The sequence below is a fragment of the Colletotrichum costaricense genome (genome assembly GCF_030867565.1).
Source record: "Colletotrichum costaricense strain IMI 309622 chromosome Unknown Scaffold_2.1, whole genome shotgun sequence".
NCBI lineage: Eukaryota > Fungi > Ascomycota > Sordariomycetes > Glomerellales > Glomerellaceae > Colletotrichum > Colletotrichum costaricense.
In genome coordinates, this window is record NW_026848231.1 from 1,688,527 (window position 1) to 1,710,692 (window position 22,166).

General features: G+C 53.4%; 7 protein-coding genes across 7 annotated transcripts; 3 read left to right on the forward strand and 4 right to left on the reverse strand.

Moving 5' to 3' along the window:
* Window positions 1-101: 101 nt before the first annotated feature.
* Window positions 102-871, forward strand: CCOS01_02195 (uncharacterized protein; the record flags this gene model as incomplete). Its single annotated transcript, XM_060450387.1, has 4 exons — window positions 102-215; window positions 293-385; window positions 440-522; window positions 580-871. The coding sequence occupies 4 exons, from the start codon at window positions 102-104 to the stop codon at window positions 869-871; spliced, it is 582 nt and encodes a 193-aa protein (XP_060319037.1).
* A 352-nt stretch (window positions 872-1,223) lies between these two features.
* On the reverse strand, window positions 1,224-2,196 carry CCOS01_02196 (triosephosphate isomerase; the record flags this gene model as incomplete). The annotated part of the gene is made up of 4 exons (XM_060450388.1): window positions 1,224-1,252; window positions 1,305-1,910; window positions 1,969-2,039; window positions 2,159-2,196. 4 exons carry the CDS (start codon window positions 2,194-2,196, stop codon window positions 1,224-1,226), a joined length of 744 nt encoding a protein of 247 aa, XP_060319038.1.
* Window positions 2,197-6,273: 4,077 nt separating this feature from the next.
* CCOS01_02197 (uncharacterized protein) lies at window positions 6,274-6,663 on the reverse strand (the record flags this gene model as incomplete). The annotated part of the gene is made up of 1 exon (XM_060450389.1): window positions 6,274-6,663. The coding sequence occupies one exon, from the start codon at window positions 6,661-6,663 to the stop codon at window positions 6,274-6,276; it is 390 nt and encodes a 129-aa protein (XP_060319039.1).
* Window positions 6,664-7,099: 436 nt separating this feature from the next.
* On the forward strand, window positions 7,100-8,675 carry CCOS01_02198 (uncharacterized protein; the record flags this gene model as incomplete). Its single annotated transcript, XM_060450390.1, has 2 exons — window positions 7,100-7,593; window positions 7,643-8,675. 2 exons carry the CDS (start codon window positions 7,100-7,102, stop codon window positions 8,673-8,675), a joined length of 1,527 nt encoding a protein of 508 aa, XP_060319040.1.
* A 4,183-nt stretch (window positions 8,676-12,858) lies between these two features.
* CCOS01_02199 (C2H2 transcription factor) lies at window positions 12,859-14,606 on the reverse strand (the record flags this gene model as incomplete). The annotated part of the gene is made up of 3 exons (XM_060450391.1): window positions 12,859-13,474; window positions 13,546-13,779; window positions 13,843-14,606. 3 exons carry the CDS (start codon window positions 14,604-14,606, stop codon window positions 12,859-12,861), a joined length of 1,614 nt encoding a protein of 537 aa, XP_060319041.1.
* Window positions 14,607-17,971: 3,365 nt separating this feature from the next.
* Window positions 17,972-18,178, forward strand: CCOS01_02200 (uncharacterized protein; the record flags this gene model as incomplete). The annotated part of the gene is made up of 1 exon (XM_060450392.1): window positions 17,972-18,178. One exon carries the CDS (start codon window positions 17,972-17,974, stop codon window positions 18,176-18,178), a length of 207 nt encoding a protein of 68 aa, XP_060319042.1.
* Window positions 18,179-19,616: 1,438 nt separating this feature from the next.
* Window positions 19,617-21,432, reverse strand: CCOS01_02201 (uncharacterized protein; the record flags this gene model as incomplete). The annotated part of the gene is made up of 6 exons (XM_060450393.1): window positions 19,617-20,343; window positions 20,403-20,521; window positions 20,577-20,796; window positions 20,848-20,905; window positions 20,956-21,179; window positions 21,326-21,432. 6 exons carry the CDS (start codon window positions 21,430-21,432, stop codon window positions 19,617-19,619), a joined length of 1,455 nt encoding a protein of 484 aa, XP_060319043.1.
* Between the last annotated feature and the right edge of the window lie 734 nt (window positions 21,433-22,166).

The following is a 22,166-nucleotide window of genomic DNA, read 5'->3' on the forward strand; positions in this document are numbered from 1 at the left end:
TCGGATGGGATGCGTCGCGCCGTAGCTAATGATGCATCGACGGAGCTTGGTGGGATGTCGGGATTTGGAAAGGGAGCAGGCGCGTCGTCAGAGTAAAGTAGATGGATGAAATTGACACGAGCATGGGAAAGTTTGTAGTGCAGCCTGCCTTTGGCCAATCGCCGCGGTTCAGCCGAGCCATCCTGGTCACAGACGGGAGCTTCGAGTGCAGGCAGGTACGTACCTCTGGAAGCTGTCACCTCAGGCTGCATCCTACATTTTCGCGCTAAGAAATTTCCCCGTCCCTGGAAAGGAGCCTCTCGTGATCCAGACTGCGAACCGGATTCTGTGCGCCAAGCAGGATACCATGACGATCAGAGCATTGAAGACGGTGTCTACCGGCCGTGTAAGTTCCTCGGAAGACGAATACACCGTGAACCCATTGCTGACGTCCTTACAGAATGGCCTGGGCTCTTTCATCCTCCAGTGCAAGAAGCTGGACTTTCACTACTGCGACTGGGCCGGCAGCTCCAAGGGAATGAAGTACGCCAATCCGCCCTCAGAAGGAGACTATCGAGAACATTGCTAACGGTCACCCAGCGGCTTCATCAAGTCTCAGCTTCCAAAGTTCGCCGCCGCAAACCCCCAAGTCGAGTTCACCGTATCGCCCCGTCCGTCGAAACACCCCATCATTGTCGGCCACTACATCAACGGCCGCGAGAAGGCCATTTGCGTTCGGAATATGGAGCCAATCGAGATCTTGAAAAAGGCTGAGCTTCTGCGCGACGCCAACGGAGAGAAATTGAAGAGGGTCAACAAGCCGGTCAACAGTATCAACCCCAGTGTCAGAGGTGTCTGGAGTCCTTACCACGGAAATGGCATGGCTGTATAAATATGAGAGGCACGAGCGTATCGATTTGGAAAAACGTGTAAAATTACGAAAGGAACTAGGCGTGTACAGGACGAAAGCGGGAGCTTCTTTGCCGCGTGTACCATACATTGACCCGTCAGGGAGGGCAAAGAGTACCCCTTTAAGAACTCGAAATTCAAGAATCACAAACATTTCACCAGGTCTAACCACCTTCAGAAGATTTGGGGGGGGGGGGGGTATAATTCTTTTATTCAAGTCTACGGCCCTAGGAGTTGGCGACTACGAATGGTCACTTGGGGGTCATCCTAGGTCTATCCCGGCCCATCACGGCCTGATTTTAGGTCATCATCATCAAGTTTGTAATCTGGCTTGTTTACTGCTTGGCGTTGACAATGTCGACGACTGTGCCATGTTAGCTGTCCGTCCATGATGATGGTGCACCGAAAATACTCACAGCCAGGCTTCAGGGAGGCACCGCCGACCAAGAAACCGTCAATATCCTTCTCCTTGGCGAGGTCCTTGCAGTTCTTCTCGTTGACACTGCCGCCGTAGAGGATGCGGGTCTCGTCGGCAACCTTGTCGCTGACCTCCTTCTTGAGCCAGGCGCGGATGGCGGCGTGAACCTCCTGGGCCTGGTCGTTGGTGGCGACCTTGCCAGTGCCGATGGCCCAGATGGGCTCGTAGGCAATGACAACCTTGGACCAGTCGGAGATGGCGGCCTTGAGGGCAGCAAGCTGCTTGCTGACGACCTCGACAGTGGTGCCGGCCTCGCGCTCCTCGAGGCTCTCACCGCAGCACCAGATGGCGCCGACGCCGTTCTCAGTGGCGTACTTGGTCTTGGAGGCAACGACCTCGTCGGACTCGCGGAGGATGGTGCGGCGCTCAGAGTGGCCGAGGATGGCCCAGTTGATGTTGCTGTCCTTGAGCTGGGAGACGCTGATCTCGCCGGTGAAGGCACCGTTGGGCTTGTCGAAGACGTTCTGGGCGGCCACCTCGACGTCCTTGCGGAGCTGGTCGCGGACGAGCTGGAGGTAGATGGCAGGAGGGGAGACGACGACCTCTGCAGACTGTCAGAGAAACTCAACGGCGGGACAGGACTGCAAAGACATGGCACGTACCGGTGTTGGAGTCGAGGGTAGCGTTATTCAGGTTCTGGACAATCTCCTTGATGGCGGAAACAGATCCGTTCCTACAAGGTTGATGGTCATTAGTCTCACGATGTTTTGGCTGAAGCCGCAGCTTCCAGGCTGCCCCTCTCCGGTAGGGTGGTGCAGAGATCGTCGACCCCGCCAATGGGACGAAACTTACATCTTGAAGTTGCCGCCGACGAAGAACTTGCGAGCCATGTTGGGCAATTGGTGGTGATTTGGTGATACGTGGGAGGTTTGGTAGGATTGGATACGTCTGAGTTTCCGTCAGGAGTGAAAGATCAGATCAAGGACTTGGGTGTAAATGACGCAGGATAGATTCGGAGAGCTTCGTAGTCATGGAAAAGACCTCAGGGTTGGGTCACGTCAAAAGCTCCAGTGCAAGGTGGGCTGCGCTTGTCTCATGGAGGGGCAGAGGGGCTGCGCAGGAGGGGCAACTGGTACCACAGCTGCCCACCTCGAGAGTGCCGCCAGAGTGCCGCCGCTGGCAGGCCGAGCCCATGGCAGCAACAGCAGCAGGCTGACAGCACACAATCAGCAGTTCTGGTGGGGTCCCCAGCGGCCCCCGGTCTGACCCGGAGCCTGCAGCTGCCCCGCACTCAACCTCACTGCAGCATCCAAAGTTGCCCAAGTGACCTGAGCGTCCGTCTACCGTGGGCTGAGACCATCCTCCAACATCGACCGCCCCTCAACAGTTTTCATGCCCAGTCGGACCGTTCTCTTCCTTTCATCCCCAGGGTCGCCGAGTCTCTCATTTGATAAGCCAATCGGATGCCCGCTAGCTCCCAGGTGAATAGCAGCAGAGAACGACGGCTACCTTGACCGCGTAAGTCAGCAAAGATAGTGTGTAGTTTAGTATGTACAACCCGTCATTGTAGAGTAAGAACCAGCCAAAGATGTTTCTTCATGAACGACTTGAGATTGACGACCCCGGACCTATCCTGCTTCGGTGAACTTGCATTGATACAGGCTGTCGATTGAGGCGTCAATGTTGCACCAAAAGAGCCAACGATGCATCCGCCAGATTTCTGTGAGGTAAAGACCTCGGCCAACCTGTTCACGAACCCTGTTTCTTCCGAATCGACGGCTACTTGAGCTCCGTCTCTTATTAGCCCCGGCAAAGCAAAGTGGCAGACATCTCGGTTGGACGCAATGTCGGCTCGTCAACGAAAATGATTCACAATCGCTCCGGCTCACGATATGCCCGGGCAGCAAGCTTGCTTGCTCTGTTTTGTTTGGTGAGAAACACATCGTATGGCAAGTTTAGACTGAAGTAGACTGAAGTCCGAGAACGCATGCCCTGTATAATGTCTCAATAATCATATCTCCTTGATCTCGGCACTCACCATCCCTTCGTCTAATCAAGTCTGCGATGGTTTAGCTTCTCACCAAAAAACGAATAATAATTACCAGTTCCACACGTAAGTCCTTGCTGTTAAAGCACCCCAATCTCTTCGCTGTCCCGAGACCGCGAGTCTGGCGTCTTCGATCCGGAGCATCAAAAGCAAAGCTAGACGACGCCGTCTCAGATATTTCACAATCACGATTCAACAGGATCCAAGGCCACTGGGCCGGGAGATATGATAAGTCCTAGTCAGTTTCTCGTCTAATGCCAAATTCATGATCTGTACCCGCAGCCCCAGTGAAGGTCGCCAATCGACAAATCTGCAAATTCGATTGTCTTGTCCATGCAGCATCCCGTGCAGAGCACGGATCGCCTTGGTCGACTTGCCCTGACTTATGATCTTCGTTTCCGGATGGCATCCTAACATGAGAGGGGAGAAAACTTGGCAAGGGAGCATAATCCGGTCTGTGAAGTTGGCCGTGCTCAACTTCCTTGCGTCGCGCTCATTGAGAATCCCTTCATCTAGCCAGAACCACTTCAGCTCGGACCTTCCCAGATCCTGCCAACGTCGTGGTGTCTTCGCGGAGTGATGATTAATTCGTCTCTGTTGTAAGACATCGTCGCATTCGATTGCGCCGTACCAAAAAGGAACTCCATGAGAAGGAAGTCTTTCACTACTTGTTAGACCAACCTAGCCCTCTTTCACCGTCTTTTCTGACGTCTACGCAGGTAAGCGGTCAATGCTGCTAGTAATGCAGCGTTCATATTCATTGGAACAGCATCGAAGCAGGATTGACGTGGAGTTTGCAGATGGAAGAGACGATTTCCAGATCTAAAGCTGTGTAAGCCGATCACCGAGCTCCGTAATGGATTCATACGCCTCCGTATCAGGCTCTTCAGACAGGAGCCTTCTCTCTCAGCTTTCGTCTAGTGCTAGCTTCGGCATATGCCCTCGCCTCATCTATCTATTGCTATGCCGGCGCCCCTTTCGGGCTGTTCTGTGCAATCATGAGCTAAACCTCGAACTCTTCGAGTACGGTGAAACCATTTTCAACTCGAATAGATGCAGCGAGGCGCAAAAGAACCGATACCACGCGTTTGAAGAGATAGATAGCTTCTATGAATTAGACGAGTCTATACCGGACTGGTGGCCTCTGACATGGGAGACGGATGGCACTTTGGTGGCACATAGTAAGGTGCAAGAATGAGCGAGCCATATCATAGAGCACACTGTACTTGAGATGTGATGGTCTTGCCAAGAGTCATCCTCTCCAGCATGCTTCCGACGTTTCCCGAACACGCGCTAGGCGGCATGAATATCGCGTCAGAAACACAATGTCTTCTCACAATCTGTCATACGAGACGCCTGGGCATTCTAGAAGTCCAGTGCCGTCTAGAACCCGTCATCTACCCGTTTTCGCGCACAATAGGTGAGCACTCCAGGCGGTATAATGAACCCATGTCAAGTGTCGTTATGATTGAGTCGGTCAAGTAAGGGGTAGCCCCCGGGAGGCGCAGCTGATGGCAGGCCGGACACACGTGGGGTTGACAGCCCCGGCCTGATCTCAGGGCCCAATCGCATCTTCACCAGCCATGATCCAGACCGGGGAACTTGGCTTCACGGAGGGTTGCTCTCGACGGGCGGGAGGGAGAGAGGGCTGAAGACTTTTTTCTCCGTTGCCCGCTAATGACAGGAACACCGGGACCGAGCTGTGCGCTCGCGACATCATTCGCTGCCGACCTTCCAGGGCCCCAATCATCGTGTGCCGGTTGAAACAGCAGCGTACGAGGGGTGGTTCGGAAACGGCTCAGAAATAGCAATCTGGCCACCCAGCTATTGCGCGTGGTGGCTGCAAGAAGAAGCAATACGACATCCAGATAACAGTACTGGTTCGTTTCATTGAGTGTGGCGAGATTGACGAACCCAGAGGCAATGGATAGTAGAGTTGTTGAAATCGGCCTTGCGATATGAGTTGCTGAGTGTGACTTGAGAGGTGTCGTCTGGCTGATGACTAAGATCATTCGTGGTGTGGGGCAGCATGTCATGGCTCAAGAACCGAATGGAAGCCGCATCTTCCAACTAACACCTGCTGTCAACTCCTTGCCAGCTAACGACTTCACGTCAAAGTACGCCATCCTATTCCATCCTCTTGCATATGAAGCCGCCTCTTCGCTTGATGACATGCGTACCCTGGCATCCGCTGTTCGTTAGACAAGGTAGCATTGGGGCGCCACCAGTCATGGGAACGCCCAGATCCGATGTGATAGGGACCGGAACCTGACAGGCCAAGACTACCATATCAGAGAGCGGCCGCATCACGGGGGCCTTGCAGCATAGCCTCTGGGAACACGATGACCTGCCTCTAGCCGTATTAAGAGGCCTGTCCAGGATGTCGAGGTCGAACAGGCGAGAATCGAATTGGGGCCTATGGCGTCCAACACCCTCTGACACGTACGGTTTTATCATGCCCTCGCCCGGTCGTCAATGCGCCATAACGAACCCAAAACCCGTGCGTCCTGCCAAGCTCCAAACAGTTCTCTACCACAGTAACCAAAGAGAAACGAGAAGGCGGCGCGGCTTCGAAGACAACTCGCCAATCCAGATCCTGGATGCAAACATTTCTGATCCTCATCCAGGAACACATTGTCTTCCCCACCTTTAGCCTGCTTTCCGCTACGTCCACCGGCCGCCCACCTCCACCATCATGATGATATTCAGACCAGGGCCGGTTTCTGAGTTTGAATGCTCTCACCAACAAGCACCTTACCGCTCGAATGAAGCTGCCAGCGGCCAACCCGTTCTGTCAAATAACCTGACAGCTTCCCTTGACATGTCATGCTCATGATCGCAGGCCTGGCGCATGACGCTGACGATCATGAAAGGATTCTGACACTGTTGACACCTAGAAGTGAAAGCTGTCTCGGTAGCTTCAAACTGGTTCCGCTGCGTTAGCGGCAAATGACCCCGGTCTCTGAGCCTGGGTCTGCCGCGTCAAACGGCCTAGTCTGCTGTTGAGCCTCCTTAGCCGGAGAAACGGGCTTGTCACCCCAGCTGCAAAACCAACAATAGGGCTGGGAGACGTTCTCTCCCATAACGGCTCTAGAGAAGCGATGCGACGGTGCCCCAGAAGATGACTTACGCAAAGAAGCAAGGCGCCGAAGTCTACTGCCTTCCCGGCTTCTTTCACACAGACTTGCAACCGGCCAAGATGCCGTGGGATCAACGGAGTAGCATCCATCGTTCCCTTTTCAGCACCGCCCCGTGGATATCCAATGGACACTGAGAGAGACAACACGACACGACACCACCAGTTCCTCATGAGAACCCCGGTTCAAGCCGTCAGTGCGGCCTTGAGAATGTCTCGCCAACACTCACTCCTCGCACCACTCCCCCCCCCCCCTCCCCGCAGTGCCGTGCCAGGGATGGGATGGCCACCATCGAGACCGAAAGGATATATTGGCCGGGGCTCGCATCACCATCTTGATGTCACAAGCAGAGTTATGCTTTGCCATTGCCTTCATCCGTTGATTAGGCTCAAGCACGGTCACCACCGCTGAAAAAAACGTCTTTTTGCCCATCCATTCGATTTGCCCATCCCCCCTCGTCCAGTGTCCTCTTCGTCCCCGCGTGTACTCGGACCACCTTGGACGCCGCAATAAGGAGGAGATACTCCCCAAACCTCTCCTACACCTCCGCTTCTTAGCAATAGTCGTGGCCAACTCCCCGTTCTCCATGATGTTCACGCCATCTACGATATGAGAATCCCGCCTGTAGAAGTCATTCTCAGTTGGCCGACCCCGAACTTCGTCAATCCAGTAACGAGAGGCCCGGCCAACGAGATCGTTGCCATCATCCTACTGGCCATCGCCACTGTCATCCTCTCCATCCGGATCTATACACGACGATGTATCACTAACGGGTTCGGCTGGGACGACATTCTCGTCGTGCTGGCCTTTATTCCAGCCACGGGCTTCGTGGTGCTTGGAGTCATAGCTACGAACAGCTATGGCTGGGGGCGGCATGTCTGGGATGTGCCTACCGAAACTATTACGGGATCACTTCAAATCGGCCTCGCCAGCCAGATCCTGTTCGACTTGGCAACAAGCTTCACCAAGTTATCCATGTTGGCTCTGATGTACAGAATCGCGTGTGCAGCATCGAATAAGTTGAGAGTGCTCGTCGTAGCACTACAGGTGCTAATCTCCGTCAACTGCATCGTCTTTATGTTGGTAGCTATGTTGCAGTGCCGGTAAGTTCTCCGTCGATGGTGAAAGACGCGCAGTACTGACGTATCCAAGGCCTCTCAAGCTCTATTGGACTCTCTCGTTGGAGCCGCAGAACTGCATCAACGAATCCACCCATCTTCTCGTTGCCGGAACCATCAATACCGTCACGGACTTCCTGGTGGTTCTCTTACCCCTCGCCCTCGTACGTATTGTATACGCCGACAAGCTCACCTCAAGACAACTTACCATTGTCAACCTCTTATTTGGTGCCGGATTCCTCGCATGCTTTGCCGGTGTTGCTCGGACATACTTCACCTGGATCATGACTACGGAGCCCGACGCCACATGGAACGCCTGGATCAACTGGCTTGTATCTTGCCTTGAGCTATTTCTCGGCATCATTTGCACCAGTATTCCCTCTACAAAGCCATTCTTCAACAAATACCTTCCCAAGTTCCTCGGCACCAACGCACGCAAAACTCGCGCGACAACGGAGCCAGTACCTACCGACAAGGCCACCACCGGTTCGGCAAGAACCAGTCAGATGTCAAACGAGCCTACAGTGAAGGAGCTCGACGTAATTCCCTCAAAGTCCCCCGCAACCAAAAGGTTTAGTGAAGGGACGCTCAACAAGCCGTTACCGGCAGTGATGAAGAATCAATCAGTCTACACTATCAACATCCAACTGGACGAAGCCAGTCTAGGCCCCGCGGATAGGTCTCCCGACAGGAGAAGGGCTCCGAGGGGTCGAACGACGGAAAAGTCGGAAATGGCCCGGCGCCAAGCCGTCAATAATTTCAGCCGTCCAAAGATTCAACACATGAGGAGCAACTCAGAGCCCTCAAGTCAGCACCGGCCCAGCTTCAGTGCTGAAGACGGCCGGCCTGACAGCCACCTTACCAATGCGTCGGGCGAAAGCAGTCGTCATAGTCAGATCCTTTACGAAGTTGACGACGTTGTCTATCGTGAGAGCATCCGCCAGAGCATCGACGACCTGGAGGCAGGGATTCGCTATGGCACATACGACCGCAGCAGTTACACCGCCGTACCCGCGCCTCTGCGGAAACACGCGAAATCGGGATCTGTCGGTACATTCGGGGGCTAATTGACGGGCCCAAAAAGCTTGTACATTGTGTATAAACCTTGCAGACGGGAATATCCATTGTTGTTTCTTTTGAGGTAAAAGACCAGGGAGGGGCGGCTAAAGAATGCTTGCTCAAAGAGTTTTACGATACACCCTCAGGACATCAGTTCCTGCATTTCACTTCCCTTTACGGCCATGTTTATAGTTTCTTACCTATTTAAGCTTCTCGGGAGCCAGACCCGAGCTTTAGTCAACGAGGTCAATGACTAGTAATTCAGACTTCTTCCCTGTTTGCCTTCGCCGTGCCAACAACACCGCCATCTGCCCATTTGCCTCCCATCTCATTTTTGTACAAAACTCTCAGTCAGCTCTCGCCCATCCCTTTTGTTGAACAAGGTGAACTTTCGTCCCGGCTTGGTCCAGACGGCCACCGGGAATGGGATTCTGATTGGCCCAAGCATCGTCCATTCACTTTCCGTTTCTTACAGAACAGAAGCGTCTCACTTCCGCCCTCCTCCTCCTCCTCGGCACCGTTCCCGAAGGCGGCCGCCGAAGCGTAAAGGGCACAAACTCTCGCTGCCGTCTTGTCCGCTGACCATATCATCAGCTCATCACTTGCGTCTATCGAGGCTGCCGCTGATCATCATGCGGTCCTGCCCTTCTCTCACTCTCATTACCCCGACTCTTGTTCCTGGACAAGCATGATTTTCTTGGCCGTCCTCACCCCCAATGGTAAGCTGTCCTTCCCGCGACGGCCGCCTCGATAGAGACCCCTCACGTGCATACATTCCCGTTCAAATTCAAAATGGTGCTTTTCGTCGGCGATGACCGTCCCGCCCCTCGCCATTGACCAGGACATGCCACTTACAGATAAGCTGTGCCATACAGGAAGGGACAAAGAATACCTGCATACTATCGCAGCATCGCTCATAGAATGCCCGTCAACGTCCCACTGCAAAGTGCGACCTTGAAAATTCCCACATCCTCCATCAGTCCACCTCCACGTGGCAGGCTGCACAAGCCTTCGACGCCGTGGTCGCTTTCCTCCCTCCCTTACATGAAAGTCTATCCTCCTTCCTTTTTCTTGTTCTTACCAGCCGCATATTTCTGTCGCGCACGGCCTAGGAGAGCAGAAGGAGAAGGAAGAACGAGGTGACGGTCTCTAAAGATGGTGGAAAAGTGAATCTCTAAATCAAACGCTAGTCATCGCGAAAGGAAGGGGGGTATTCGTGTTCGACCGAAGGCGATCTAGTTGATAGTCGCGTCCTTTTTTGCATGGGCGAGTAACAATCCTGTAAGCTCCTTTACCCCTTTACAGGAAGTCCGTACCGACTTCACTTACACTGTCATACTTTTCCAAAGCTGTGGCTTACACTCTCGCTCTCTCATACACATAACCAAACACCATGCGCGCAAGGCCGATCAAACGGAGTCTAGGTAGACTCAAGACCAGAAGTAAGCTATGGTAAGCTGGTGAAAAGGCTATAATGGCATATCATTAAGTAAAAGGGGGGACGAAGGCAGTGACCACATTGAAAATTCATCTGGTGATCAGACTGATGATCGTCGCCTGTTGCGAGAAGTCTCTTCCGCGCGCTTGAACCCTGGACTCGCCTCTTCGGCCTTTTTCTTCCTGAATATCTGGAACTCCGAGGTCTATTGTGTTGCGCAACATTTAGCAATCACGAGAAACACACACCCCTCAGAAAGCCTTTTGTTCGTCCTCATCCATCCTCGTCCGCCCTCGTCCCTTCTTTATGCGCGGGCATGCTCTTCCCGCTCCTGTGTGCTTTTCTCTCCCCGTGTCTCTTTGTCGCCACAACATCAGACTCGTTTCCCGTACACACATCATCCTACCCGCCCACACATGTGCCTAGATTCCCCTCTCAATCTCGACTTGATAGTCCGATCATCATCCAATTCTTGTCTAATGTTCACGATCCCCTGTAAATGACGTGGCGTTCACGTCCAGATCGGCTTCAGGGGCTCACTGCGCAGTCGGTGTTCTTGCAAGCCATTTAGCATGCTCAGTTTGGGTTACTCGAGCAACTTTTCTGGCTTTTTTCCATCGTATCGTCCCAGTCTGGGAGTTTCCTGTGTCAGGGAAATCTTGTACATGTCAAATCAGGGATTCCCAGACTGGATACATCAAGTGCCCATCATATCTAAGAGAGCTACGACGATCGTAACACACCCATTGTTAGAAAGAAGCTCTCGTGTTAGCCGAGCCCTACAGTCGGAATCTATACTCACATCACCAACCTTGCTACAAACTAAACCTCCTTAATCCTCATCCCATCACGGCGAAGTATTCAATAGCCGACATACTCCTTCGTTCCCAAGAGACTATCACGACCCCTACCTGCGCGCCAGCTATTGTCGGCTAGCTAGAAAAAAAAATTGAAAAATCCCATCTTTTTCTCTTCCCGCGAGGTTATGTGTATAGACCGTCTCCATGCAAAATCACGATCACGTCTCCAGAGCGGGAGACCACCACGCCTCCACCAGATCCAGAGAGTAAATGTAGAGAAAAAGGTTATTTAACCCTATACCCACGCGTTACTCCCCTGGAAGAAACCCCGTCAATAACGCAGGATGCGTATAGACCTTGTTAATCCCAGCTCTCCTCCTCCATGCCAACTCTCCCTCGTTGTCCCATCCCTTTGCAAGGTTACTTGCCCCTGACCATATCCCATCGAGGGGTCATAAGCGGGGACTGCTCACATCTGTCATCGACTCTTCTATCACCGTTGAGCAAAGAAGTTCTCCAATTCCATTCGGGAGATCTCATGTCGACCCTGATGTCATCCGCTCCATAAAGAATCTCGATTCCATCAACACGCCGGTGATATACCCCCGATAAGCCCCTCTTCATCAACACTATCCACCGATCCCTTCCAAGCAAATCGTGATCACACCCCAAAGCCAGAAGATCGCACCCTCGAGCCATGATCTCGGGAACCATGTGCAAGACGTGGGTAAGCGTTATGATCCCTCACAGGGACAAGTAGACTTCGTTGATTCCAGCCCATCGACCGCGCGTCGCATCTTTCCAGGCCTTGGTCGTGGATACTGTAGAAGGGTTCGACACATCATCAGTCTACGCTTCGGACCCCCCAAAGATATGAAGCAGTTATACAGAGAGAGAGGAGAAAAGGGGAAAAGGATGGGTTGAAGAGGGGAAATCGTAAAAAAGGCAACGAGGCATAGATCTAAACGTACCAGATGAAGCCAAGACCGGAGTTCGCTAAACTCAACTTGTGTTCTGATCCTTTTAACCATTTTGTGTGGCAGTTGAATACTTGGTCACGCTGTAGTCACGGTATTGAGATGGACATTCAGTCGAGCTGGACTCGCCGCCCTTAGATACTAGGGACACCATAAGGATGCTTCCGTATCTCGCAACTGGAAATGTGTGCTGTCGACCGTCCCTAGACAAGTCTTAGTACACACTCTGCTGTGAACGACAACTCCAGTGCACTTCAATCATATTCAGTCAACGTGGGACTAGGGAACTACAGAGTTTCAGCACCATTTTCTTCTTTTTCAACTAATTTCCTTCTTCGTCACCTATATACTCAAATAATCTAATTCCAGTTGCTGTTGGTCCATTTCGATCGAGTCTGTAACTTGCCACAGTTGTGGCGGAGCCTCGCGCTGTGAGGGTCTTCTCCAAAATCCAGTTCCAAAAACAAATACAAGTTCTGTTGTGTGTCGAGCGTGAGCTCTTACATGTACCCTCTTCTAATAATTCCATCGTGCGTAAATCAAAACAGTGTGCCTTCCCTTGCATCGCAATCGCACTTCCTCCATCTGACCGCGGCGCGGGGGCGGCGCGGCCTTTCGCTAGAGCGCATTTTGTTGGCTCTTTGGGTACTCCTTGCGGTGTCCGTTGACTTCAATCCTTGGTATCCATCGCCGGGCGGCATACGATGTGTATCCATCCAGAGGTGTGGATTTATCCAGTGTGAGAGAAGCTCATTACGACACGAATACCTCGTGATAGCGTGATGGTTCCCCGGCAACATACAACGTCCACAATTTAGAGGATCGAGTTGTAGTCGAAGGTACCTGATGCGCTTGCATTCAGGGCTGGTAACATTCTGTGACTGGTGTAGTCAAGTTCTGCAAGCAATGACTAGTCAGTGGGAAGTCTTTTTTATCGATGGTGTAAAGCGGGCTTTTACGGACCAAAAGTAGGTATTCATCCGGCGTGGGCGTAGTTTCCGTGGAAGGGGACCTTGGCGTCCATGGGTTGAGCGGTAAGGTTGTGTCCGATCTTGCCCATGGCGGACAGGAGGTTGTGGGCATCCTTGATGAGCTGCGAGTTCTTCATGTCCTCGGGCTGGTTGAGGTCACGAATGATGTTCTCAAGAGCCTGGCGGTGGGCCATCCACTCCTCGATAAGGGGCTTGGAGGAAGGCTCCTCCTTCACAGCAGCCTCCACGACGGCCGCCTTGGCGGTGACCTTGCGGGAGGGTGGTGCGGGTCCGACGGTGGCGGCCTTGGGCGCATCCTTGCGCTTACGGCCCTTGGAGCTCTGCTGGCCGTTGCTGACGCTGGTAGGGGATCCGGGAACGCCGTTGTCATTGTGAACACGGCGCATGTGGTCCTTCAGGTTCCACTGGCGCGGGAATCCATTGCCGGGCATGGCACGGTCGCATCCCTCATAGGAGCACAGGAAGGGCTTGTCGCCGTGGCCGTGCATGGCATGAGCCTCACGCTCATGGCGGAGCAGGCAGGCAGTGGAGGAGAAACGGGCATTCTCGCAAGAGTCAATCTTGCAGCGGTAGGGCTTCAAGTGGGAGTCCACGAACTTGCTGCACAAGGAGGGGGTGGTTAGTCTCGGGGGACGGGACGGGTGTGGAGACGAGGACAAAGGCCGACTTACTCATAGTTGCACTTGAGCTTCTCGGGCTTGTGGTTGCAGCTGGTTTCTCCTTCCCATGGGCAGTGGAACAAGCCATCGGCTTGCGGGGTCGCGTTCTTGTACAAAGGGTGGTCCCGGGCGGTGTCACCCTCGTTGGTAGGCCGGCGGCTGGGGAAAGCAGGGGGCAGTGCGGCATCGCCGACGATGGTAAGGACGCTTCCAGCGAGCTCGTCGCTCATGAACTTCCCGTTGGCGCTGTACAAGAGTGTCTCGTCAGAGGCTGACTCTAGGCTAGAGCAGCTGATCTGAGGAACATACCTTGGAGACTGGCTTTGAATAATGGGGGAGACGTGCTCCGAGTGTGACGGCGAAGACATGAGAGGGGCGGACAGCCATGAGTCCTCAGTGCTTCCAGCCGGCGAAGACAGGTGCGACTCTGTAGGGCTGAAGGAGTTCCAGGAGGCAGAAGGAGAGTGAGCACCCAAGCTCGAGTCCGGGTCAAGCTGCATCTGAGCAGGCACAACGTGCATGTTCAGCTCGCCTGAGGGCAGGCCATCGGGCATCATGCCGAGCTCCATCGAGTTAAACCATTGGGACGAGACGGCGCTCGTATCCGTGTCCAGGAAGTAGGGGTTCACGTCCATCATTTGGGCGCTGGGCTGAGGTCCGTAGACCGTGGCATTACCTGTGATGTCCATGGAGGACAGCTGAGCAGATACTTGAGCTGACGCAGCAGCAGTCATTCTGGTAGGTCGTGCCTTGGGAGATGTGACCTTGGAAATCCGGTGCTTGCGGCTTCCGGCTGAGCTGCGCGAAGTTCCTCTCCGCATGGGCTCGCTACCAACAGTTGCGGGAGCAGTCCACTTGCTCTGCAAATCCTCGGTAGTTTGACCCTGTCCTCTGGGCGTGATGTGGCCATCAACTTGGAATGAGTAGTCCTCGGAGTCTCCCGGGTGGGCAGATCCGTTGTCTGAGAAGTCTTGAAAGTTCTGTGCACCTTCTCCTGTCGTTTCCCACGAACCACTCAAGGGGTCCGATGGTCCTGTTTGAGAAGAAAAGGAAAACATTCCTGAGGGCACCATTTGTGCGTGGAAGAAGCTGTAGTCGCTGAAAGGGGGGGTTAGTGTGCTGTTTCTCCACTAATCATGTGTGCAATGCAAAGCAAGTAAACAAGAAAACATCTCAGCATGGTACAACTTTGTTCCTGTAGTACAAGCATGTTAGCAGACTGGTCTTGTGCCTCATAGGTTCGGAGTTATGAGTTGACAGACCAAGCGAGCGCAGATCAACATGATCATGCCAGAATACAGTCCGAGGAAAGATGGCGAAGATGGTCCAGTGTGAATCCGCGGATCAGACATGTGAAGTTCCAGGTGTGTAACAGAGATGGGTCGGAGATCCTCAGGGTCAAGAGTCGTGAAGATAGAAGTCCTTGGTAGTATGCGGTATCGGCGTTGCAGTCTTCAGGATGAAATCAAGTTTCCTCGGTGCGATGATGTTGTCCCCATGTCGGCTCACAAGGCGTGAGCAGTCGTGCAAGACCTCAAGATGATGAATGATGCCGGTTGTGTTGAAGAGTGATATTCCAGAAAACAGCGTAGTAGCAAGTCCCGTCCGTCAGGATGTGCTGCTGTGGAGGTAGACCAGGTAATGTCAAGTCGAAGCAGATGGTCAAAGCGAAAATCCATGAACAGAGAGAACAGAAGCCGACGCGTGCTGGAGCACCGTGATAGTCCAGGGTCTATTTGCCGAAATGTGCCATTGTCAAGCCTGAAGTAAGGCAGTAACAAAGCGGTAGAACCGGCATATCCACTGTCGTTGGGTGAAGGTATCCAGGGAAGTCCATCCAAATGCGAAGCTGGGCAGCCTCTATAGCCTCGGGTGAGACGTCCATGGGTCCCAGTAGGTCATATCCATGAATATCCATTGGGGAAAAGGTTTCCAGGTATTGTCCAGGTTTGTTTGATGCGAAATATTCCAGTGGAGTCCAATTTGCTGATTGTCTCGGGTTTGCTCTTGTCGGGCAGTACTCACCGGTAGAATAGTATCAAATATTGTTGATGACCGCGTCTGGCACGACAGGCAAGAGGCTAGGCCTCTGCACTACGGTCTCCTGTAGTCCAGCGGAATGAAAGTATGTCCCGGGCAATGATCCTTCGGAAAGTGTCCAGGCAGAAAATAGTCCAGAGTCCATGGGTCGATATATCCTTTTGAGTTTGAATGCCTCCGCGGCGGGAAAGATCTGGTTGGTAGAGACGCGAAGAAACTGTACATGAAGCTTGCAATACATGACTTAAAAAGACGACGGACCACCCTGGGAACAGAATAAGAAAAGACAATACCTAGAAGGTGTGTGGACGTCGTCCAAATCAAGAGAATTGTAGCCAGGCATATCCGGGCGCGGAACAACAAGAGCAGTCATTGATTCCTCGGGTCGCGTAGTCATGCAAATCCAGGGCAATGTGAATCAACTCGGCTGAGTTGTGTCGTGTGAAGATACCAAAGAAAAGAGCAAACACAGCGGGTCACTTGTTTGCGACGTTCCTTTGGAATGCTTTGGTCGAGATGGTGTCGAGTATGGTAATCCTTGGGTGGCAAGATGCGGAAGATCTTTTTTGATCTTTCTTAGCTCAGGTTGACCGTTTGTTTGAGGGCTGAAGGGATGTAGGCGGGTAGAAGAAGACAATATTGGCGCTTGTTGGGTTGCCAGAGATCAGCGATGCAGAATGCAGAAGAAGTTGGGTAGGAATGAGGTTGCGGGTTGGGCTGAAAGGATAAGAAGAGAAACAGACGTCGGGCAGGGACAGAGGGGGTCAGCGGGTTTTAATGTTGCGGGACGAAGCCATGTCTCTACTGGCATTTGCACAAACGAGCGAACGAGATGAGGTCTGTGAGGGGGGCATCCAAGGGGCTGCGGGCATGGCAGACTCGGGAGGGGAGGATTGGGGGTGGAGCTGTCTACCACGTCGACATGCGTGGCCCCCCCCTGCCCATGTCCTGCTGGCCAGAGACAACCCCTGTTCCGAAGCATTGGCGCCCTTGGTTTCTGCAGATGGATGCTAGGCCAAGGCAATAGCAATCACATCTTGGAATATCTTGTCCACCACTCATTTCCAAGCCCATCCAGTCTCATCTCTCTGTCTTGCGTCGTGGGCAGCTGCTGGCCAGAGTGTCTAGACTCCTGGCGGCAGCAGCAGCAGCAGCAGCATCATCATCATCTTCTCAGCTTCTGCTGGCTGCCTTGGAAACAGACAGATATGCGGCCAGCGTCCACCGCCGAATCGCCGACCTCGTCGTATCCAATATGTGCCTTGGTGTTGGCCGTCACAGAAAGTCCGCAGGTCAAACTCGAGCTAACACACGGCGCTAGCCAGCTGGCCTCATTCTGTCTGCGTCTGTCATAGGCCCGTTCCGAGCGAGGATGGCGGTGACTGGTCTTGCTTCCTTGATTTTCCTGACTTGAACTTGGGTCCCGGGTGGAGACTGGTCACGTCCCTGGCCTATCGCGCTGCCAGTATTTCGTCCGTCTCGGCAGCGTGGAGGGATCATGGCTGCAGCACCAACACATCCGTGCAGAAACCTCAAGCGTCCCGGCGGTAGAAGAGTAGGCCAGAAGACGCAGAGAAAAGAAACAAGGCTGCGCAGCTTGTCGACTCGCACCAGGAGCGGAACTTGCTCATCCTAACCATCCATATGTGTTGCTCTTGTTCCGACTGTTCCTTGACTTTCCCCCTTTCCCTCCTCGCACAGACGTGATAGCCTCCCGTAACCCGTTTCCAGTACCCGTCTCGAGCATCAAAGTCATGGCGCCATCTTGAACCAATGTTTTGACGCGCATCAATCGAAGCTTGCCGAGGTGGCATCGACACCGCCGGCCGCTAGAAGAAGCCAGGCGACAGACGGCGGCGGAGCAACAGAGCGAGAGGGTGAAAAAAGACGCACACGACACTAACAACAGACAAGTGTAGCACCACAGCCGAGCGGGAACTGCGGAAGGCCGGACTGTCAGCCCGTTTGTCCGTCAACCTCGTGTTACTCTTCCTCCTGGTCGTTGGCTGCTTCATTGGTGTAGGCACGCCGCCGGCTCACGCGTCGACGAAGCAGTGGCCGTGGTTGGCGGGCCGCAAATGGCTGACACACACCGGCCGACAGTCTCCGTCTCAACTTGCACAATCTGCCAGCAGCTATTTTGGCGTGTTCGATGCTCACTGGCTCGGGTCGCAGTCAGTCGGCCACACACCACAAGCAACAACGCAGTGCATCACGCCCGCAAGACACATAAACGCGCTTCGCGATGCGGTCTTTCGGTGTCTACCAGCTGGCCTGCTTCTGGCGGAAGCGGTCCTTACCAACCATTTGCGACTCCTTTGATGATGCTGCATTACGATGCATGAGTAACGTGCAGCGTGTGGCCTTGTGATGGCTTGATAACATGGTGCAACTTGTCATGTTCGATCGTATCATGGAGCGCAGCGGTAACGGTAGCGGCACCGGCAACGACAGCGGCATCTTGAGTAGTTTGATGCGATCCACGAGCATTCGACTCGATCACCAGCAATCGCTCCACGTCGTCTCTGACTTCGTTCTCCGGATTCCCGTCGAGTTTGCATTGAACAGCTCCATCTTCTTGGCCCCCCACCTCGGTCTTCTCTGACGCCGATGAGCTGGAAATCGACGAAGCCGGTGCTCTTGACTCTTGTTGACTTTGAGGCCAGCATGAGCTTGAGACGCGGGGAACCACTGGCGTGTGGCAGTTCAACGCAGTTTAATGCGGAATGGCTAATGAGCTGACGTTGACACGGAATACGGGACGAGGGGTCAGCGAGAGACGTGAGACGGAGGCGCCCGTCGTCGAGCGGAGAGCATTGACGATGGGATGGAGAAAAGACCTTGGCGATGGACGCAGACGACGAGGCGTTGACATTTGAAGTCGAGATCGAGAGAGTGTGTGCAAGGTTCTTGCCTTCTGTCCCAGACTCTCAGCTGGAGTTTCTTATGTAAGGTGGTAAGGTCAAGTGTAAGAGCAAAGACTAAGACACATGGCATTGGGGAAGCCACGATGCGCCATGCGATAGCGCTGTCCGTTTTCCGTTTTCAGAGTCGTCTACCTACAACGTCCCGTCAGTATGGATAAAACAAACAAACGGCACTTAGCTTGACGCAAGCCACCCGCAGCCCCAGACCAGCGCCATAGCTTGCCGCCTTTCTACCCATCTTACCTTAGGTAATTGTCTAATCACCGGTACTTGCAATCAGTAGATACCTCGTGTCGGGACAATAAGGTAGGTAGGTGTACGATGAAACCACCTTCCTTCCTTTCTTCACCTTTGACCCTCCAGCATTTTACTACCATTTTGCATCAAAGGCTTCACAACTCTTGGACGCAACTTTTGCACGTGATTGTCCTTGATATTCAAGCATAATGATCAGTACATGAGTATCCACTGCTGACCCATCCGTACCGGCAGAGTTACAACCTCCCGTTCGGCAGCTTCCCTTTCCACAGTTCCCCATCGAGCCCGGTCGCAGGTGGACTACCTTTTACTCGGCTCATCCTAGTCGTCTTTCCACACCATTGAACTCTGTCACGCTCGTCCCTCGGTAGATGCTGCCGAGTCGAAATCCCCCTTTAACACAACGTGAGGCAATTGGCAATCATGGCGATCTTGCCCTTGCGCCTCGCCGCCGTCGCCGACACGAACCGGAGATCAAAAGATGCCAGTCGGTGGATCTTTCTTCAGCTGCTAGTTTTTTCACTGTGAGAAGGAAGGAAAACAAGTTTCGGATATGAAGCCGCCCGTCTGCGCTACGACAAATTGGGTGTTGCTGCGCATCATCCCCTACCTAAAACGCCGATCTAAATCTCGGTGTACCGGCTTTCTGACTCAAGCCAGGGTCGCCAGCCTCCAGGTCACCGAAAACTTGATACCGGATCTCGACAAAACGTTGCTCCGGCATGCAGTCGGCGATGTCATGCACGGAAATATGCACAGACGTATCTCTTTCTGTCGAAATGGTGCTAGAGGGCAATGAGCATGCCGATTCGGAAGCTGGAAGATCTTCTAGCCGTGTTGTTCTTGACTTTCAGCCACTCACGTCGTCACGTCCACTTCATGGACGCAATGTGCAGAGCCCGTACGACGCAAGACGGCTGCTTCCCATATGTCTTGTAATCTCCCCTCAGCATCTGAGCCTTCAGTCCAGGCAACTTCCGCCAGGACTGCCTTCGCGTCGTGCCAGCTGTCGAGCTGCAGCACGTGGCTGGCCAAGCTCAATTTCGCAGCGTACAACTCTCTCCACCTCGCGAGTTGCTCTCTGCCTGTTGCGGTAATTGGTCTGCCCGTGTAAGCCACAGCAGCTCCGAACAGGACGCTCCATAACCAAAGGCTGCGACTGAATGTCCCGGCAATCATTTCCTCCTCCTTGTCGCAAACATCGTCAATGAGCTGTTCCAGCAGCCACACGGTAAGGACGCAATCCATTTCGCTGTCATTGACCGCCATGACGAGGTAGAAGAAGGTGGCAATGTAGCTCGCCCTGCTGCTCTTTGCGTCGCTGTTGAGCATCGTCGCTATATTGCGCTCTGGATCGAATCCACGGGAAAGCTCCCAATTTAGGTTTTTGGTATAGTCCTGCCAGAGCCTGTCCGTGGGCGTCTCGTCGCCTTCCCACCATCCGTATCTCGGTGCTTGCCGCGGCGGGAGACTTTCCATATCCCACAGTGAAGTGAACAGCAAGGCGATGATACTGGGCTGGAAATCAGCACTAATGGCATCGTGGATCACATTTACTTCCCCTAGACGTAGGCGATCGCCAGCCCTGTCCAAGTAATTGTTAAATCGATCAATGCTACACATTATCCGCAAGGGGCCACTCACATCTGCAGCATCTGTTGCGCTAGGTTTGATCTCATCAAGTTGTAGCCGTTCTTCCTGAGAGTCAGCCTGTGAAGACCGCGCAGGTGCTTCGAAGAAGCATCCAAGTCCCCAACCGCTCCCTGCGCATGCCATTAGCATACAAAATTCTATCATAAGGACGTCATGGTTCTTTACCTCAGTGAGTGCCAGGCTGGCTATAGCAAAGATGGCTGTGTCGCTGACGGTTTCCTCAGACTCGGAGAGTTGCTGCTTCGCAAACTCATAGGCGGCTGTCTTGTGATAGAGAAACGGCACCTTGACGTGTTCAAGGGATCCAGTGACCCATGCCCATTGGCAAGCCGCAACCACAAGGCAGCCATGAAGCAGGCCCGGATGCAGAAGTGTCCTTTGTACGCTTGCTCATGTTAGCCCGGATGATGTCGTGGGATAGGAGACGAAACCATACCTGCATAGATTCTGTCCCCTTTCTACCGGAGTCTGACCTCTGACGTAAAAGGCAGTGACTGGGCATGGCGTTAGTCAAGTGATCTCGGAGGTACAGAAGGCGGCTTACATTGGTGCCAGAGCCATTGCGACATTGCCGACATCTGGTAGTCGCATGAGAAGCCGGCAAATGGCTGGTTTGACACGACATTGGTTATGATGGAGGCTTCTTCAGCCGGGACAACGGTGAGTTCGGACCCAGATCGGGACTCTGAAAGAGAACCTGATCGAGACTCCTCGTCAGGTTCGACGTCTGGATATACACAGTCCTTGCCGGTCTGCAGACAGTTTGTGCTAAAGCCGATGTTAGGTAATCATTCAACGGGAGGAGTGTCTTGTGCGTTGGTCCTCCACGGGCAGGACGTGGGATAAGGGGCAGTTGAGGGGCACGAGTATTGTCAAGGGGACGTGGGCATGACAGATGAGAAAGAGGTGCATACCACAAAGGCTTGCGCTCGTCACATCGTACATGACGCTGCTTGCACGTCGAGCAACCGTTCTTGCTGCGACGGTGGAATTTGCGTATTCGGTTCTTAGGCGGTGCCATAGCAACGCAACACACCTCGTCATTAATGATTCTCCACACAGTCCTGGGGCTTGAAGCGGCGCCGATTGATCATGCTTGGTGGGAACTGCGGCTATGCGGACCAGAGCGAGATTGATCTTGCGGCTGCATGAGATCCTTGGGAAAGCTCTGGGCAAAAAGGGGACAGCATAGAAGTGGTAGCTGGGAGATTGGAATTGAGCGAAGAGATACACGTAGTTTGCGACTTGGAAGTCTCTGCCTTCCATCCCTCATGTTTAATCAGCCTCCTGAACTTGACGAAAACGTTGCTGATGTTGATGATGATTGGCGTAAGCGGTCAGGTGGAAGTTGCTACACGAGAGGTGCATAAGAGTTCGACCAATAGGAGATGAAGGGTGTCAGTTGGTGGGTCAGGGAAACACCCGATCCAGCCCCGCCAAGCCCCTACAGGTCGGTTCCGAGTACGTCCTGCCGTTGTTTTTCCGGTCATTGGAGTTGTACCTTAGGTAATGGATGGTGAATATTCAAGAGCCTGGAGAGAGAGGGCCGGACCTGCAGGACCTGAACTTGGATGGAAAAAAGTGAATATTCAAATGGGAAAGCGGCGCCCTGCCTCATAGGTTACGACTCCATACACCATCAGGCAACACATCTTCACTTCGGATTGACAGTACCGTACAACCACACTTCCTCCCGCCCAGCATCCCAGCCGAGGATTCAAACAGACGAACAGAATATTCCAGAATTCAACCTAC